The following is an 18,148-nucleotide window of genomic DNA, read 5'->3' on the forward strand; positions in this document are numbered from 1 at the left end:
GAACTCAGCCAAAGTTCCTCTGGTCCCATGGCTGAATTTATTGTATTCGTTCTCTTCTTTTACAAAATAAAAAATTTGAAAAGGCAAGCCCAAGTGGCAGCTTGAGTCCCTCTATTCCTGGAGACAGAAGCCTCAGCCTGGCTTTACAGTACTGGGCCACAGGGTGTGGGATGGAAGGGTGGGGTGTGGTGCCAGAACAAGGGCTGAGAGTAACTGACCGAACGAGGGAGCAGGCACCAGCCACCATCCCTGAGTTATAATTCACATTTTAAGAAGGCTCAGGCTGGAGGGTGAGCTCAAGGCTCACTGAAGTTCTGCGGTGACCAGTGGTTTCCCTGAGGAAGGAAGCAAAAGCCAAAATGCTCTCTGCTAAGTGGCTGGGGCCTGCCTGGGCCTTCCGTCTCATGGCCTGGGCAACACCCCTCCTCATCTTCACATTGTGCTCTGGGTCCCACTCTCCAGGAGGCTCAGGACAGGGACCCACTGGCAGAGGCCTCAGGGCTTTCCTGCATGGCCTGGTCAGGTAGAGAAGGGTAAGGAAGCCACCTGGAGAGTCAGAGGAAGAAGGCAATTCGGGAAGCCACAGTCTTGCAGCCATTGGAGGAAAAGAGCTGCTCCTCCTCAGGGAAGAAGGTGGTGCTGTCCAGCACAGCCTGGACAACCTCATCCCTTGGCTCCAGGCCCAGCTGGGCCAGCTCGTTGAGAACACAGTGCCGCACATGGTGCCGCTGGAGCGGTAGGAAGGGCACCAAGGTGTCCAGGAGATGCTCTTCCATGATTCCCGAGTGCCAGAAGCCATCTGCAGGAAGGAGGGATGGGAAGAGGCTGTGCTTCACCTGGACGAGCTGGGTCCTCATCCCCAGCGGAAGGAAGTGCGGGCACTGGTCTTAATCCTCTCAGCCACCTTCCAGGTGCTGGGCTCAGGGAGTCTGTCTGACTACCCTGAGCGCCAAAGCCTGAGCTGGGAAGTACTGGGTCACTGGGCAGAGTACCAGACCCGGGGAAACCTGGCCCACCCTGGGTTGCCCAGGCTCTCCCTGGGCATGATCTGAGTGTGAGGCCCCAGTCTGGAAGCCACCCCGGGCTGGGGTCCTCGGCTGAACTCACGGTGCGGGTTGTCCAGCACTGCCTGGGAGATGACCGGCTCCAGCTCCTGCAGCCGGATCTCCTCGCGGTCCCGGCGGCTGCGCCACGCCTCCAACACCACCTGGTTGATCTGCTCACCACCAGTGTTGCTAAAACCAGGGTGGGGGACATAGGCTGAGACTCAGACAGGGAGGGCAGGATTTGGCCCTTGCTTCCCACGTGCCATCTCACATGACCTAAGCCTGGGGACCCGACCCAGTACCAGCAGGAGCCAAATTCACTGAAAACACCACAGGAACCACTTCCCTTCTCTGGAGCTTGTATCCATAACCATGACCCCTAGAAATCTACCTATAGGTGCCATGCACTTCACTGATTATAGAACACTTCTACGTCCCTTAACTGACTTTCCCTCACCCAGCCTCTAGGAGGACACTAGGGCATTAGGATTGGCCCTGCTGTTCAGAGGGGGAGGTAGGAACCCAGAGATGTGAAGTGGTTTGTCCGAGGAAACACAGCTGGGATTCTTAGAGGCGGGACTTGAACTCTAGTCCTGTTTTTCCCAGGCCTGTGTTCTCTTGGCCACAAGAGGGAAAAACTCTGAACCCAGCAGGGGTTCCACAAAGAAACGAGGATCTAGAAGACTGAGCCCAGAACTGGCTTTGAGAATATCAAAGGGAAGTCACCTACCTCAAGTGACAGTGTCACCAGCTAGAGTGTGGGGGACTCTGGGAACGCCCCAGTGGTCCCAGGGGGAACAGTATTCTGTGGGACCACAGGCCAAGCCTGGGTAGCTGAGCCCTCTGACACGGGTCCCCGCGCCACGCCCACTGCAAAGCCGGCCCTACCTGATGAAGATGAAGATGGCTTTGCGATAGTTGGTTCCATACACAACCCAGGAGGAGCCCAGGAAAGGTCGCAGGACCTCTATCAAGCCTGGGGCCAGCTTGTCCATCTCATCAAAGAGGAAGAGCGAGCGGCTGCAGGCAGTGAGGTTCCCCTGGACCCAGCTCTTGAGATCCTTCTGTGAGGGAGATGTAGGAGTATGAGGGGGTCTGGAGATAATCCCCCAACCCCAGACGTCTTCCCAAGACAAGAACAAATCTCCTTCCCAGGAAGACGGGGTCTCCCAGAGAGCACTAGTCCCTTAATGGGACTCATGGTGAAACTGTGGCCCAGAACGGGGAGGAGACTTGTCCAAGCTCACACAAGTCTGCAGGAGAACAGGACTCAGACCCAGGCCCTGCACCTGCCTGTTCAGCGCTCCTTCCCTGACACCTACCACTTTCTAGAAAAAGAGAAGCCTCCTTCCTGCTCCCTGAATCTTCCCAACAGTGTTGACAGCTGAAACATATCAGCCTGGAAGGTACTTTGCAATTAACTACAACAGTAGTAGTAAGAGCTGACATTTCCTGACTGCTTGCTCTGAGCCTCAAATTGGGGCTAAGTGCTTTACAGAGAGATTATGCAGACTGTCTGGCATAGGTAAGTGCTCCATAAATAATAATACCCGCAATTATATAATTCCATGCCCCTCACAACAACACTGGCAGGTGGGTACCATTACTGCCCCCCCAGGAATTAAAGCAAGAACTCCCTGCCAGGTAGAATAGATCATCTCAAGCTCTGTTCAGGATGGGTCCAAAGGGCTGAGGCTCCAAGTGGCTGTGTGGCCTAGAGCAAGTAAGTGATTCCCCTCCCTAGGCTCAGGACTCCCTCCCTCCCTCCCTAGGGTCTGGCACCCCACACTGCAGGTGGATGGTGGTCCAGGATGCAACCAGCCTACCTTGTAGCGCTCCATGTGGCTGGGGTGGGGGAAGTGGATGAGTGGGGAAAAGTGGTGCACATGGGGGCTGCGGAGGCCACCCCGGAAGAGGTAGTGCGCCAGCAGGGAGCTGACAAAGGATTTGCCCGTGCCTGTCCAGCCATGCAGGGAGAGGACCAGCGGCTTGGTGGGAGCAGGGTCCTGCACAAAGGCCTTCAGTGCCTTCACCACCAGTGCTCTGGCCAAGTGCTGGCCAGCCAGGTGCTGGGCCAGGTCACACTCAAGTCCTAGGACCACAAGAAGGACAATGTCAGAGCTGAGGACATAACCGCAGAAAAGGTTCAGGAGGAGAGTCATGTCCGGAAGCTGGTCTAGGATCCTTGTGTTCTGGGATGTTTTTACAAGCTGCCTATGTGGCCCTTGAAGTCTCCGATCGCAGGAGCCACCCTGAGGCCTGACTCAGCTCGGCAGCACCCCCACCAGGTGGCCCTCTGGATTGCGCTCAGCCGTAAATGGCTGCGAATTGTCAAGAGGGTCTGTCCCAGACCTCTGCCCATCCGCAAGGCAGGCTTTTCCCTTGACGGCCAGTCCAGTGTGAAGGCCTAAGCTTCCCGGCAAAGCCCTGCTGTCAAAGGCCTCTCTCCATCCTAGCAGGGTTCTGCCTGGATCCCAAACAGGCATCCTCAAACCCTCGTCCCAAGTCCTGTGCCCCAGGCTCTCAGGGTCCCTCAACACCGGGCCCCACTTCCGCCCCTGGCTGTCCCGAAGCCTGGGAGCCCCGCCCCTCGGTTCTATCCTCCAGGTCCTGCCCCAGAGCAACCCTGAGGTCCGAGGGCTCCCTGGTCCTCCGGCCCCTCAGGTCTGGGCTCCCGCAGCTCCTCACCCTGGAAATCGGGCCGGAAGTCACATTCGCAGAAGGAGCCGAAGTTGCAGCGCAGCGATGTCAGGTCCCAGACGGCGGCCGCGGCCGAAACCAGCCCGAGCAGCCCGAGGAGCGAGCCCCAGGGCCGGCAGGCGCACGTCGCGGCAGCCATCCGGGCGAGGCCGGAGCTGGGTCCGGGGCCGCCAACCGCCTCTCCCCAGAACTACAACTCCCGGCGTGCATCACTCCACGGCAACCACAGCCAGTGGCCTACAACTCCCGGCTCCCCTCTCGCCCCTCTCAAAGGCCCGCCCCCGTCGTCCCACTGCAGGAACGGGAGATGGCCTCCAGGGGGAGCCCGCGAACCATCCAACCAAAAACTGCAGGCTGCGTTTCCATGGCCACGGTAACTAAGGGACCATCACAGTAGCTCTACAGAATAATAAAGGATTATGACCACAAAGGGTGACGTAATAATTGTAACAAAAACTTCTGCAGCACCTCATACCTTGTAAAGCGCCCTTTCCATGATCTTTTTTTCCCTTTTGCATGATAAAAGAGCGCTATAGCTTTTGGTGAGCACCTACTATGTGCAGATGGTGTTAGGTGCCTTATGTTTCTTATAATATGATAACAGTACCTGTCATACAGAGGAATGGTGATATTTCAGTGAGGTACAGGCACATGAAGTGTTTTGGCTCACAAAGTAATCAATAAATGATCATTGACAATCCATCATGAAACATGGCTGTCCCTTACCTAGCAGCTACTATATGCTAAATGCTGTAACATCAGCCCTAAGGGATCGGTTCCATTATTGTCCCCATTTTACTGAGAAGGAAACTGGGACCCAAGAGGTTAAGCCCCTTATCCAAGGCCACCCAGCTAGTGAACAATAGAACTGAACCCAAGTCTGGCTGCTGTCCCAGATCTGAGGCACTGTGTTATCCAGCCTTTCTTGGTCAAAGGATTCATAAGGCAAAGAGCCCCAGACATTTCAAATTCAGTGAACAGGCTCCCCAGGCCCCATTCTGGTCTGGAATCATGCTGATCCACATTGCCCACCTCCCCCACCCGTGATATCAAGAGAACTGCTGGGAGAGGGAGGGTATAGCTTAGTGGTAGAGTGCATGCCTAGCATGCATGAGGTCCTGGGTTCAATCTGCCTCTATTAAAAATAAATAAATAAACCTAATTATCTCCCCCAAAACAAACAAACAAAAAAAGCCAACTGCCTTCATGGCCCTCCTCAAAGATCCCCTGCCCCTCCCCCACAAACACACACACAATCACACACACATACTTCTGGGGCTTCAAAACCTGAAAAGAAATGAGTTGTTCCCACCATTGAGTCAACAAAAGGAAAGAACTCCAGGTCAGCACACCCAGGTTCCAGTCTTCCCCATTCTGCTGCTGTGACCCAGGGAAAGACCTTTATCTGTCCAGTTCCCGGTTCTCCTGAGGGGAGCTGGAATCTTAGATCTCAAAAAGCCCTTCTACCCCAAACATCTGGGGTCTTTAGTTGTGCATTTGTGGGAACCTTTGCTGCAGCTCCCAGAGGCAGGGAATGGAGTAGAAGTTGGGGTGGGTCAGTATCTCTCCTACTGGTTGGAATTAGCTGTTTATCTGTGAGCTTCCCCAGGACAGGGACTCGGTTTTAGTGTTGGCTGTAACTCTGGCGCCTGGCACAATCTGGAATGCTTCTGGTGCTAAATAAGTATTTGTTGAATGAATTTTTCTACCTTTCACCTGATAAAAGATGCTTCCTTCCACCCCAGGGTCCCCGGAGAGACAGAAGAAAGAGTCATAAAAGTTTTTTATATGAAAGAAAGAACATGGCTTCTGTACATCTATTTACAGAACAGATAGATGTATTTACAGCCAGAGGGAGGCCTCGGTGTCAGTGGGGGGCAGATGCCTGGAGAAGACTGAGGAGGCATGGGAAGCCTCCTGTGGCTCAAACGCAGGGCCCCCCAGCAGGAAGGGGAGAAGCAGGAGCTGGAGGGAGAAACAGAGGTTCCAGTTCTTCCTGAAGGGAAACTGGGTGAGCGTGTGGCAGGTGGGATGGAGCCCAGGGTCCACGGAGGATCCTGGAGGTGCAAGGGAGATTCTGGAGTTGTACCCAGAACATTCTTGGGCTGATCACAGTGTCCCTGGGGTGCTCTGGGGAAAGGTCTGTGCCCTTCTGTCCCTGTTGCTGCCTGCAGCTGCAGAAAAGAAGGGTCCATGGGGGTCACAGCTCGCTGGAGCGCACAGCAGGCTCCAGTTTGTGGGACAGGGCGGTGAGGACCTTCTCGAACTTCTCATAGCGCCAGGCCTGGCTGCTGCTGGCTCCCTGACTGCCCCACAGTAGACGCATCTGGAACTCAGTGCTGAACACCTCGAGGAGCTCCGGCCGGGCCTGGAACCCTGCAGGGTGGGGCACAGGGGTCAGAAGATCACCATCCAGCTGAGGAGGCTGGGGCTCCTGCCTGGAGCCACTACATCCCTCAGGACCTCATTCCAAGAAGAGCGCCTCCCACCACCCCCAGGGATCCAACAAGGTTTGTTGATGAACATGACCATGCAGCTTAGCACCTAGTCTCTGTCCTACTATTTACAACATATAAAGATAAAAATATTGCTAATTTAGGGGGAGATCTTGGGTGATTTTCCTTTTCTTTTCTGTATATTTCTGTAAGTTTCAAGATTTTTTCTAAGAAATGTAAATATATTTTGTAAGTATATGTAAAAAAAAAGCTTTTTTGTTCTTTCTGAAAAAGAAAAAGTCACACACTGGAATGCTCACAGAATTCACCTCCAGATAATTGTTGGTGATTTTTTATCTTGTTTTTGCTCAGCTGTAACTAATAATTTGTCTACAGTGAACTTTTACGACATAAATATTTCCCAAATAATTTAAAGGTGGATTGTCTGAAGCTACTCTGTCCTTTCATGAGAGGGAGTTTACCTTTCAACTACACTGTGAGCTCCCTGAAGGCAGGGCAGGTCGGCCTCAGCCCCAGGAACCCAGGCTGAGCATTTTGCAAACAACCTTCTAAAGTAGACCTGCCAGGATGTCCACTTCACAGATGAGAAAGCTGAGGCTCAGAGAAGCTAAGATACATAGCTGTGGTGCTCTTTGAATCACCTGTGTCCCTCCCACCTAACCTGGTGCCTGCCACTAACAATTCCTTGTCGTCTGAGTAAAGAAAAGGGTGAGAAAAAGAAGTCAGGGGGATGGGGCAGGAAAGAGGGATGGAGAAATGTGAATGGACATTTGGACAAAAGGGAAGAGCAGGTCATGAGGAGGGAGGCCTCAGATGCAACCTAGGACTCACCCTGCAGCTTGACCTCCGCGTTGGTGTGATACAGGCCACCGTGGTGTGCCACCGTGCGGGCAGCCTCCAGGTGGGCCAGCACCACCTCCACACCATGCTCTGTGCTGCCCCAGGGCTCGGGGCCCTCAGCCGGGGCTGAGTCACACTCCAGCAGAGTGATGAGAGGCAGGACATGAGGAAACGTGGTGTTGCTCAGCGGCGGGCCTTCTGCAGGGAGGGAGATGTGGCGCTCAGAGGTCCCGGAGGGCCCCACTGTCCACTGCAGTCCCAGGAACTGAGGATGTGTTAGGGGAAGGGCCCTGCTCGAGGTCCCTGAGGGAGCTCCTGGGGCTCCTGACTCCTGAGAGAAATCCTTCAGATTCCTCCAGCTGAACCCGCTGCAGCCTCAGCCCAGCATGGGGGCTGAGCCTGGACCTGGACAGGGCATCACAGTTGCCAGGTGCAGACAGTGAGTGCAAGGAAAACAGGCTGCACAGAGCCCAGGGATGCTCTCGTCATCCTCCGCACTGGGAGAGTCTTGGCCGGCCCAGAGAGGGCTGGGACCTGTCCAAGTTCACACAGCAAGGTGGGGGACATACCTTTGCCCTCATTGAGGCTCTTGAGAAACGGCTTGAGCTTCTTCTCGTAGAGGATGGCACCCTCTGTGTGTCGCTGCCGCAGGGTCACCCATGTCTGCTCGAGACGGGCAATCTGGGGAGACCAGACTGTGTGAGTGAGCAGCCAGGGAAGGGACCTCCTGGGGCCACGGGCCACTCTGCTGAGTGGACACCCAGATGTGGGGTAATAGTCATTAGTATGGTCACCATTCATAGATCAGGGACAGTACTGACTGCTTTTCATGTGCCTCCCATGAAGCCCTCACAACAATCCACTTTACAGATGAGGGAACTGAGGCTCAGAGAGGGGAATGACTTGCCAAAGTTCACTCCAAAAGTAAGTGGCAGAGCTGAGAGTTGAACCACTGTCTCTAGGACCCTGTTGTTATGATTGATGAGCCAAAGGAGGGGAAGTATAGTGTGGATGAGGTTCAGGCTCTGAACTTAGACAGACCTGGTTTGAATCTCAGCTTCTTCAGCCTCTGATTGTGTGCTCTTAGGCAAGTACTGCTCTGCCTCAGTTTCTCCATCAATGAAATGGGGACAATAAAGGTACCTTATGAGATTGCCGAGGAATCAGTGCTTCTAATGTACTCAGGGTAGCACCTAGCATAGTCAGTGCTTGCTAAATGATAACCATTTTATATTTACTCTTTAAAGTCCTCATTCATGAATGCTCCTCATTCATTTTACAGGTGGAAAAACAGAGACAAGGGAAAGTGCAAGACTTGGTCTGGGAGCAGGTCAGTACTTAAAGGACTCAGTTCTCCCAATTACCCTTTCACCAGTGCTGCTTAGAAAGTTACAATGTTCTTCCAAGAAACACATCCCAGGGCTCCTCCAGACAGAGACTACCTGATGCCCGGCTCCACTTGAGCCCCTCAGTACCTGGGCCATATCCAGGGCGCCCATGACTGCAGCGAAGCTGAACATGTTGCCCATGGTCCCCCGAAGCTCGGCCGCCAGCTGGATGGTCTTGTGCAGAAGCGCTGCCCGCTCCTCAGCAGAGCCCGTGCAGCCCAGGATGTCCACGGCCAACATGATGGACATGGTGTGGAACCTGTCGGAGCGACAAGGTCAGAGGGGCGGGGCCAACGACCCAGGGTGGGGGGGGGTCCTTGTGGTTGGGCGCCTAGTGGTGGCGGGCGGAACCAAAAGTGCGGCTAGGGGGCGTGGCCAAAGTGGGGGCAAGATTAAGGCTTGTGATTGGTCGGTCTAAGTTAGGGGCGGGGCCAGAGGTCCTGGAGCGCCAGCCTGAGGCGCTTGTGGCCGGTCAGTGGAAATCAACCCGCAGAGCTGTTTTAAGAAAGGAGAGAAGCCAGAGTTGATGGACGGGCCAGGGCTCACGGATTGTGATCGGCCAAGAGGATACAAAAGGTGAATTACAGATAAAGGACTCCATTTTTGGAAACTAAGATTACTTCGAGTTGTATATAAAGAAGTAGCGATTGATCAATGGGATAGGGGGGTGGCCAGAACCCCTGGGAACTGCGGTGAGAAAGTGTGATTGGCCAATCGGCCACAACAAGGTAGCCCTGGGGGTTCCCCGTGAGTCCCAGTGAGTCCCCGTGGGTGCTTGCTTTACCTTTCCAGCAGGTCTAGTCGTAGCTGCCGGCCATGCGGGAGAGTGAGCAGCTCCATGCCCCAGCGGACTCCCATTAGGGTCTGCATCTCCTTGGTAACGCCCAGTATCCTAGCAACCTACAAGGACGCCCAGAGGGCTGATTAATTTCCTGTCCTGGCTGGCCCAAGCCATCTGGGGAGTCAGAGAGCTTTATCTAGAAGGGCAGCCTGGCTGAGAGGCCAAGTTTGAATTCGAGCTCTACTGCTAACCTTCGACATGGAGCAAATGAGCCTCAATTCTCACCATCTGTGAAAGGCAGGATAAAAGGGGAAATGCCCAGAGGTGTCTGTGCCAGAGGTACCCAGGACACCCTTATTCCAGAGGGAAAACCTGAGGCTCAGGGGAGAAAAGGGCTTGTCCAAGGTCACACACCAGCCTAGAACCCAGTGCTGCTCCCTTCAAGCCTAGCACTCTTCACAGAGCAACATCTCTGCACTTTCTTTTCTTGTTTCCTGAGCTTGGAGACCACTGCGAACAAGTAATCACTGTGCCCCCGCCTCTCGCCCTAAACTTCAGAGGGAGAAACAGAAGTACAGCAAGTCAGGGTCTTTAGATGGTCAAGATTCATTCAAAGCAAGGGCCCAGACATGAACAATTTATGGGCCTAGACAATGAGTTTTGTCCACCTGGGGGCAGGAGGGGAAGGCAGGGAGTCAGTCCTTTTATATTCCTTGGATCAACCGGGCTGACTCTCACTAGGCTCAAAAAGTGACTCAGGGAGCCAGACAGCACTGGCTTTTGGGACTCCCCAGTTCCAGTGCCAAACTGACATCTGGAAGAAGAAAGAACATCTCAGTTTGGGGGTCTTTTTAAGGAAAAAAATGGAGGCCCAGAGATGTAAAGTGATTACTCAGAGTCACACAGCACGTGAAGAACAGCCATGAAGCCAGAATCCAGGCCCACTAGCTATACTTGGGAATTTAGGGGCCAGCTCCTCACTACTCGGACCCCTGTCCCAAAGCCAGAGGACAAAATTGCTGCCCCTGCCCCAGTGCACACCCAGCACCTACCAGGCAGTCAACCTTGGTGACATGCCGGGCCAGTGTCCGTGCATCAACCTCTGCCAGCAGCTCCTTGACCTTACGCAGGAGGCCCACCTCCAGTGGCCGGTTATCCTTGGGGATCAGAAGTGACTGGAAGGCAGATGGGTTGAAGGAAGAAGTGGCTTCCACAATTGGGACTGTGAAGGTCCTTCCCCAGTCCCCCTCGGGGGCCCCATTTTCTGACAGTTCCTTTAGCTTCTCCCCACAGCTCCTGGCCTGCCGGCTGGAGGTCTCAGCTGCTGCCCACTCGCGGCTGCCACGGACAGGAGGCTGGAGCTGACAGTAATGGCCAGAGTCCGGGTCGCTGTAGCTGCTGAGCGACGGTGATGGGGAGGCTTTGCAGAGGGTGTGGGAGGGGCTGGTGTAAGGACCCTTGTCCGACTCCCCAAGTGGCTTTGTGGCACTTCCGGGACACAGCTGGGGTTCGCTGGAGCGGCGGATGACAGGGGAGGCAGGCAGTGCTGTGGCCGAGGGGGCTGCAGGGGCGGCGTGGACACGGGTCACTGCAGGGAGATAAAGGGAGAGGACTAGTTACCATGACTCTGACCCAGTGAGTTTCCCCCATCCCCTTCCCAAAGGACAGGCTCCATCCACCCTACAGGGTGATCCCCACCTCCCTGCACCCAGGCCCAGCCCAACAGACTCTGGCATACTGACCAGCCCTCAGCGATGCCCCGAAATCACCTGGACCCCAGGAGTAGCACACTCCTATCCTAAGGCTGCTGCAGCCTTAGGGAACTACTGAATTACTTATAGGAGCTTTCTGTGATTCAGGACAGCTAAGGACTTGCTGGAGTTCATTGTGCGGAATTATGTCTCAGTGAATTAGTAATAATGATATATTGAGTACCTGTGTTCTGGGAGCTGGTGACATGTGGAGGTACACTGGTCAAAACAATAAAACCACTACCCAAAATTAGAGGTGATGTTTGTTGAGCTCTTACTGCCTGCAAGATCCTTCTTTGCACATTAGTTCATTTAAGCCTCTCAACATCCCACAAGGACTTTCATGGTCCCCGTTCCACAGAAAACTGAGGCTCAGAGAAACCAACTGACCTTCCCAAGGTCACCCAGCCAGCAAGTGGTAGAGCTGGGATTTAAAACCAGGTGTTAAGTCCTCACTCCTGGGTACTTCACTATGCCACATTGCTTAGAACTTGTCCAATAAATAATCTGTGGCAAGGCATTTTAACATTTACACTGAGGGGTGTTGTTTTGAAGGCAAGTTGGCAATTATGACAAGCTGCCAGGCCCGTGTTTAGAGAAGAATTTGTGACAACCCATATAGATAGAAATATTGCAGCAGAGCGTCTCCCAGCGAAGTTTCCTCTGGGGCTGCCACTCTGTCTGCACACCTTGCCTGCCATGTGGACAATATGCAGTATGGCCTATTGAAAATATTACTTTTTTTTCTTCCAGAAGTGAACTAGTGGCATATTTCTACAACAGAAATTTTCTTTGTATTTAAAAAAAGCACAGTGCTGTCTGCTCAATCTTGCTATGAATCTAGAACTCTTGGGGGAAAAAGTCTATTTAATAGAGAAAATAAAAGCAAGCATGACTAGCCTGGTTTGAGCCCACCATTTGGAATCAGGGATGCATTAAGTCCTAGCCAATGCAAGGCCTGGCGGAGCACCCCACACACGGCAGGCGCTCGACCAGTGGGGGCTGAGTGTTGCTGACTGCATGTACTTCACAGCATTGAAGCCCAGATTCAATAACACAGTGAGCTTCTAGCAGACTTGCTGCATTCAGGAGAATGCACTGGAAATGACAGTGCCTGGTACCCAATAGGGACTCAAATAATCACTGTGGAATGAATAAGCCATAGATATGTTTTGTATGTCAATATCAATACTTCCACTAGCAAGTTTTTAGCGTAAACTCTTGCAGGGCATTGCTCTCAGAAAAAAGGTAGAAAAACACATGATCACACACTATAACAGAATTCATCAGACAGCACATGCATGCGCACACAAGATCCCTCCCACCAGATCCCTCCACCTGCCCCGACCCCACTGCTGGCCATACCAGTACTATAGGCAGGAGAGCTGGGGTTCTCGGAGATGGGGGACATGGGCGAGTGCAGGTCTGGGATCTGGTCCATGCTGAGCGCACAGTTGCGGATGGATTCCCGGGGGTGGGGCAGTGATGTGCTGTGGAGTAGACACCTTCATGAGCAGACAGCCCAGAGGTCAGGGTCTTCAGCCAGCATTAGGACCCCCACCTCTGTCTCCAACCTAGATGTGCTGAACTTCAGAGGTCTGGAGGTTATCAAGTCCAACCTCCCAATTGACAGGTACAAAAACTGAAGCCCAGAGGAGGAAGGGCTTGTGCAGTCCACAACCTGCACAACTGATCTCTTCCCTGGGAATCTTGCCCCCAACTTAGAGAACAGTCTGGGGAGAAGGGCTCAGGAGCCAAGCCCATCAGCCTGGCCTCTTACCACTGCTCCCACACTATACTCAGGATGCCTCAGGTGCACATGGCCTGTGGATCCTGGCACCATTATAATCACTGGTTCCAAACCACAGGCCAAGTGGCAACTCCCCACAGGGTATCCAACCAGCAATTCCTTGCCTAGCAGCATCCAGGGAGATGGGACCTATCCAAGTGTTGATGGTACAGGATGGCAGGTCTCAACTGCAAGCAGCCAGGAAAGCCATAGAAATTAGGGGCACAGGCTTTAGAGTTGCAGACCTGGGTCTGACTCTTGGTCCTACCACTCTTTAGTAAGCAGCTACTCCTTTCCAAGCCTATTTCCTCATCTAGAAAGTGGGGGTATGGACAGGAGCCACCTCCTAGGGAGACAAGGGAGTCAATGAGGTTGGGCACAGAGAGTGTGCAGGAGAGGGCCAGGTGCACAGTAGGGCCTCAGGAATCATTTGCTGCTGTGGCTTTTCCTGGGCTCAGGGCCTGGTCTCACCCAACCCAGAGGCAATTGAGTATCATCAAAAATGTCACTGAGAACATTCCATTCCTTGTTTGCACACTGCAAAGCCCTCTACTCTGATGCCCACCTTGGTCTAGTTAGGTGGGGTAGGGAGGGGTAACCTTGACAGCAGGGAGCAGACCCCTGCCTGGGACAGGACAGCACTCAGGGCTCCCCCTAGGCCAGAGGGGGATTTTGGAGTGAGTTATAGGTAGGAACACAGAGGCAAGAGAGGAACAGTGGCAGGGCCAAGGGCACACGGCTGGTTGGAGCAGAGCTGGGACTGCAGCCTGTGTTCCAGATCTCCACTCAGTACAGCCTGGGCTGCCTCCTGTTCTTCCCCGCAAACTGAGGCTCCAGGTCATTTCACCCAGACCCGTGTGACTGGGCCTCCCCTTTCTTACCAGTACTTACATTACAGACCCCCTCACTGACAAACGGGGAGACTGAGGCCTAGTGTGGGTTCTCACTCACCTGGTGGGGCAGCCATCGCTGCGGGTGACCTTGTCAGCGGTGAGCCCGTCGGTCATGGTGACGCTGCGCCGTTTCATGTGGCTGCCTTTGGGGCCCGAGGGGCTGGCAGGGCTGGCAGCCTTGCTACCGCCCTGGCCCAGGCCGTAGCAGGCCTCCAGGTAGCGTAGCGGGAAGGTGCGGTTGACTGGGCAGTAGATGATGGCGCCACTCTGCTCTGACACAGCCTTGCGGCTGCCCACATGATACCGCACAAGGGCAGGTACGTGGTCAAAGCTCTCCTGCTCGAACAGGTACTGGATGTGGGTGTAGCTCTCACCCGCCTTCACCACCACCTTGTTGATCTTGAAGTGCAAGGCCTGGTTGCGCCAGCGGCATGTGAGCACGTAGTCACCCAGGCTGGTGAGCGAGTCCCGGATGAGGAAGTCACCATTGCGCTGCACCAGGGTCTCTGAGACCTGTGGGAGGCAATGGTCAGGCTGGAGCAGGGCAGGGACAGGATAGGGCCAGACCGGGATCTGGAGGACACAGTGAATAGAGATATCTGAAGCTTCGGAGGTGGGCACAGATTCAGAGGGTGCAACTCAGCCAGAAGCCAGGGGTCTGGGGCACAGAGACTCAGACATGGGAGGACATAACGCCCTGGAACAGGAGTCACCATGATCTGAAGCTCAGGCCTCAGACCTACTCCTTCTCAGGGCTCACACTGAGCAGAGTGAATTTGAATTTTCATTCCTCCAGACAATGCTCTGGTGCATCTCTAGGCCTTTGTAAACTCAAGCTACTTTCTCTGCTAGAACATCCTAGACCCTGCCCTTCTGGTGAATGGCTATCCATCTCACAAAGACCTCTCTCCCTGCCAGGCACTCCTTTCTTGCACTTCTCCCACTGGGCTCTGACTGTCTGCTTGCGTGTCAACTCCCACCCTGGACTACCAGCCCTCAAGTAGCCTAAGAACTGATACTCACTAACCAAACACACAAGAGGCTGATGTATAGACCCATACAATAACAGTAAAAAAAATAGTAGTAATAACAACAACCACAAAGGACAATGTTCATTGAGCTCTGCATGTCAGACATCATGTCAGGCACCTTACACACATTATTTCACTTAATTCCCACAACCAATTTTTAAAGTAGGTACTATTATTATCCTCCGTTTTATAGATGAGGAAACTGAGGCTCAGAGGTGAAGTGACTTGTTCAAGGTCACACAGTCAGTAAATGGCAGAACCAGACCTCATCCCAGTCCACTCCAATTGAGCCCACCAAACAATAGTCAGAGCCTCTCTAGGCTGGGACTGACTGAGGTGGTGGGTGAAAGGGCCTAGGGCTGAGGGTCCAGTTCAGGGCCTGCTCACCTCACGGGGGATGCGGCCATGGTACCAGGCATGGCTGCGGAGATCTGTGCTGCTGAGTTTGAGCTCTTCCTCCAATTCCTTGTGCAATTTCTCAGGCGATGAGTCCAGAATGTACTTCTCTTTGGAGAACTGGGCAGGAGACAGCAAAAGTTAGCATCCAATCTGAAGCCCCTTCCTCCTTCTTTCCCAACCTCCCCCACCCCAAGTGAAGTCCTTCTATCCTGGAATCCTGGGAACACTTATGCACAGATGCAAGAAAGGTCCTCACCCATGAGTCCCTATCCCAGCAGGAGTAAAGGAATCTCAATTAAATCCACCAAAAGGTACCTACTGTGTGCCAAGGGTAAATAAGGCAAAAAATAAACCTGTCCTCAAGGAAGTTCCTAATCTAAGAGAGGAGGCAAAAGCAACATGAGTTTTTGAGCAGACTGCGGTCAGCACCACAGTAATGGACAGCGGCAAAAAGCTGGGTGGCTTTTCCAAAGGGAGATGAAGTCTAGGCCAGGTGGAGTGGTCCAGGAAGGCTTCCTGGAAGAGATGACAATCACAAACACTAATTATGCACCAAGGACACCACACTGATCTTGAAGTAGGGGGAGGGAGGATTTGGATTTCTACAGGTGGATAAGGCAGCAGATACTGAGGCAAAATCACAGGCAAAAACGGCTGGATGGATGAGGATACATTCTGGGACAGTGAATTATACAAGGGTGGAGGAGGCAGCTATAAACAGGGAAGCAGAGGCCCCCATACAGACATCTGTGATATCCTTTACAATTCCCAAGACCCCTTCTTCCCTGTCATCTCAAGAAGTCCTTGCTAGATGGGGAAACTGGCCCAGCAGGAAAGTCCAAGGTCACTCACTGGAGATAATGCCCAGGACTCCCCTCTTCTACCTGCCTAGGGGGGAGATTCCTGGTTTCCCAGTTACTGTGGCCTGGATTTGGAGGCCTAAGAACAGGAGGAGAGGAGTTCTTGCTGCCAGGCGCGCCCCTACCACAGAGCCCAGCCCAGCCAATCCTGGCTGTGTCATGTGAATTCTCTGGGCCTCAGTTTCTTCCTCTGTAAAATGGGTACAGTGACAAAACCTGCCTTTCCAGGTTGTAAGGATGAAAGGAGACAATACTCCAGAACACCACTACTAGCCCACAGATGTCCTCATCACTGTGAGGACATGTGACATTGCTTCTTCCCCCTTCTGCCAACTCCAGGCCCCAAAGACAGCTTCTCTAGGACAGAGAGATCTGGCCCAGAACTGGCCAGACAACAGGACAGATGAAGGGAGGGCACTAAAGGGCCTAGCTTCAGTCCAGGTCACAATCTTTCCCCAGGACCTCCTACTCACCAGGGTCCAGGGTCTTCCAGTCCACTCTCTGCCTCTTCTCACTTTCCAAGTTCCTAGAGCCTAACTCTGCAACTCCATTCTCCACTCCTCTGCTCTTCCACTGCCTTGGTTCACATCAGCCTACACTGCTCCCAAGATACCCTGGTCCCCAACTTCAGAGATATCTAGAATCTCTGACTCCATTATTTCAACATTGACTAAGCCCCCACTCTAGGGCAGGTCCTGTGCCAGGGGCTGAACCCAAGGTCATCATGACAGGTGGCCTCTATCCTGGGGGAGCCATGCAGACACTGACAAGTAATCCCAGGGTTTGGAAATATTCAGAGACACACAGAGAGCTCTAGGAGCAGATGAATGTGTACCCCCTTGTCTAGTCAAGGAATGAAGTCCCTGAAGAGGTGATGTTTCCACTGAGGTCTGATGAAGGACTGGACGAGCAAAGCAAAAGTGTCAGGGTGGGGACAGACAGGTGGGCAGGAGGGCAGGAGGGCAGGAAAGCACTCTGGAGAGAAAGTGGCAAAGTCAGGGCCCTGTGGGCAAAGCCAAGGCCCTAGGGGTGATGAGAAACTTCAACAGGGGTAGGGGTGGCAGGGGCAGGTGGACAAGGCTGTGAGGCTGCCTTGGGGAGCTGGGGTTTACCCAGAAGACACAGCAGAGCTGCAGGTTATTTAAGTGTTGGGGCAGGTTCGATCTGCTGTGTGGAGAGTGGCCTAGTGTTTTCCAGGCAATAGCAGGGCAGGGTGGGGCATGGAGATGGGGATTAAGGGAAGAGTGTTTAGACAGCCATTGATCAGGTGTGGGGAAGAGGGCAGAGGGGTCAGAGAGGATTCCAGGTAGAGAGCCTGGGAAGACAGTGAGACACTCTCTGAGGTGAGCAAGGCTGGGGCAGGAGAAGCTTGGCAATGTGCCCATAAATATTGGGGCTTTGAGGAGTCTCCAGGGCTCTGGGGACAGATGGTGGGGGTGGGTGATGTATATGAGTGCTCGGGGAAAGGCAGGGCCTGGGGATGGGAATAATGCATATCCTCTGCGCAAGGTAGAAACCAATACCCTGGAAAGGCAGGGAGGGCCAGGTGAACTGAGATTTGGGCCTTCTCGGATACCTACACTTCTCCATGGGATTCCCTATTCTTCAGGGTCCTGGCCCCTCTCCTATACCACCTGGCACCCTGGGGAGGGAAGAGTGGGAACCACAGGGGAGACTCCTCCTCCTTGACAAAGAGCATGCAATTGAGAAGTTGCCCCAGTCCCACAGCAAGAGGGACAGAGGGCAAAGAAGGAGAGGGGGCTGTGTGGTTAAAAAAAAAACTGGCCCCAAGACTGTGCCTGCCACTGTGTAACCTTGAGCCAGTCACTTTCCCTCTCTGGCCCTGAGTAATCTTATCTGTAAATGGGGGGTGGGAGGTTGGGTTCCACTTTTCCAACCATAGTCAATGGTCAGGGAGAATCTGGAGGGACAAACTTGTACCTTCCACACACCCGAGGTTAGGGAAACCTAGGGTCCGTATGCCCTCCTCTTCACCTTCGACCCCAGGGTCTCTAGCTCCCAAAGGGGGTGGGTGCTGGGGCGCGAATGCAGCATCCCTGCGCTCAGCGCACCGCTATTGGCCAGAGATGATCTCACCGCCTCCCGGCCTGCGAGGGCCTGATTGGCCGGTGCGGGGATGCTGCGCTCCGCTGCCGGCGGGCCGTCATTCAGGCGGGCTCAGAGCGTGTGTGAGACTAGGGGAGCGCAGAGGTG

The 18,148-nt window shown here is 53.8% G+C and overlaps 2 protein-coding genes across 6 annotated transcripts in view; both read right to left on the bottom strand.

The window, feature by feature from the left end:
* Positions 1-18: 18 nt before the first annotated feature.
* On the bottom strand, positions 19-5,382 carry TOR2A (torsin family 2 member A). 2 transcript variants are annotated; one of them, XM_010951150.3, is made up of 5 exons: positions 3,735-5,382; positions 2,873-3,138; positions 1,935-2,110; positions 1,108-1,235; positions 19-799 (listed from the first exon to the last, which is right to left on the bottom strand). In XM_010951150.3, exons 1-5 carry the CDS (start codon positions 3,883-3,885, stop codon positions 555-557), a joined length of 966 nt encoding a protein of 321 aa, XP_010949452.1. In that variant the 5' UTR covers positions 3,886-5,382; the 3' UTR covers positions 19-554. The 2 variants fall into 2 exon arrangements, with proteins under 2 accessions (XP_010949452.1, XP_010949453.1); XM_010951151.3 differs by lacking the exon at positions 1,108-1,235.
* Positions 5,383-5,511: 129 nt separating this feature from the next.
* SH2D3C (SH2 domain containing 3C) overlaps positions 5,512-18,148 on the bottom strand; it is a 29,502-nt gene continuing 16,865 nt past the window's right edge. For all 4 annotated transcript variants that reach the window (XM_010951155.3, XM_045513829.2, XM_045513830.2 and 1 more), the window contains 9 exons: positions 15,063-15,191; positions 13,703-14,157; positions 12,328-12,452; positions 10,264-10,799; positions 9,215-9,330; positions 8,518-8,689; positions 7,612-7,723; positions 7,034-7,240; positions 5,512-6,122 (listed from right to left, as the gene is read on the bottom strand). In XM_010951155.3, coding sequence (XP_010949457.1) covers positions 5,947-6,122; positions 7,034-7,240; positions 7,612-7,723; positions 8,518-8,689; positions 9,215-9,330; positions 10,264-10,799; positions 12,328-12,452; positions 13,703-14,157; positions 15,063-15,191 — 2,028 coding nt within the window. In that variant the 3' untranslated portion in view covers positions 5,512-5,946. The remainder of the gene's footprint in view (positions 6,123-7,033; positions 7,241-7,611; positions 7,724-8,517; positions 8,690-9,214; positions 9,331-10,263; positions 10,800-12,327; positions 12,453-13,702; positions 14,158-15,062; positions 15,192-18,148) is intronic.

Source organism: Camelus bactrianus, chromosome 4, assembly GCF_048773025.1.
Source record: "Camelus bactrianus isolate YW-2024 breed Bactrian camel chromosome 4, ASM4877302v1, whole genome shotgun sequence".
NCBI lineage: Eukaryota > Metazoa > Chordata > Mammalia > Artiodactyla > Camelidae > Camelus > Camelus bactrianus.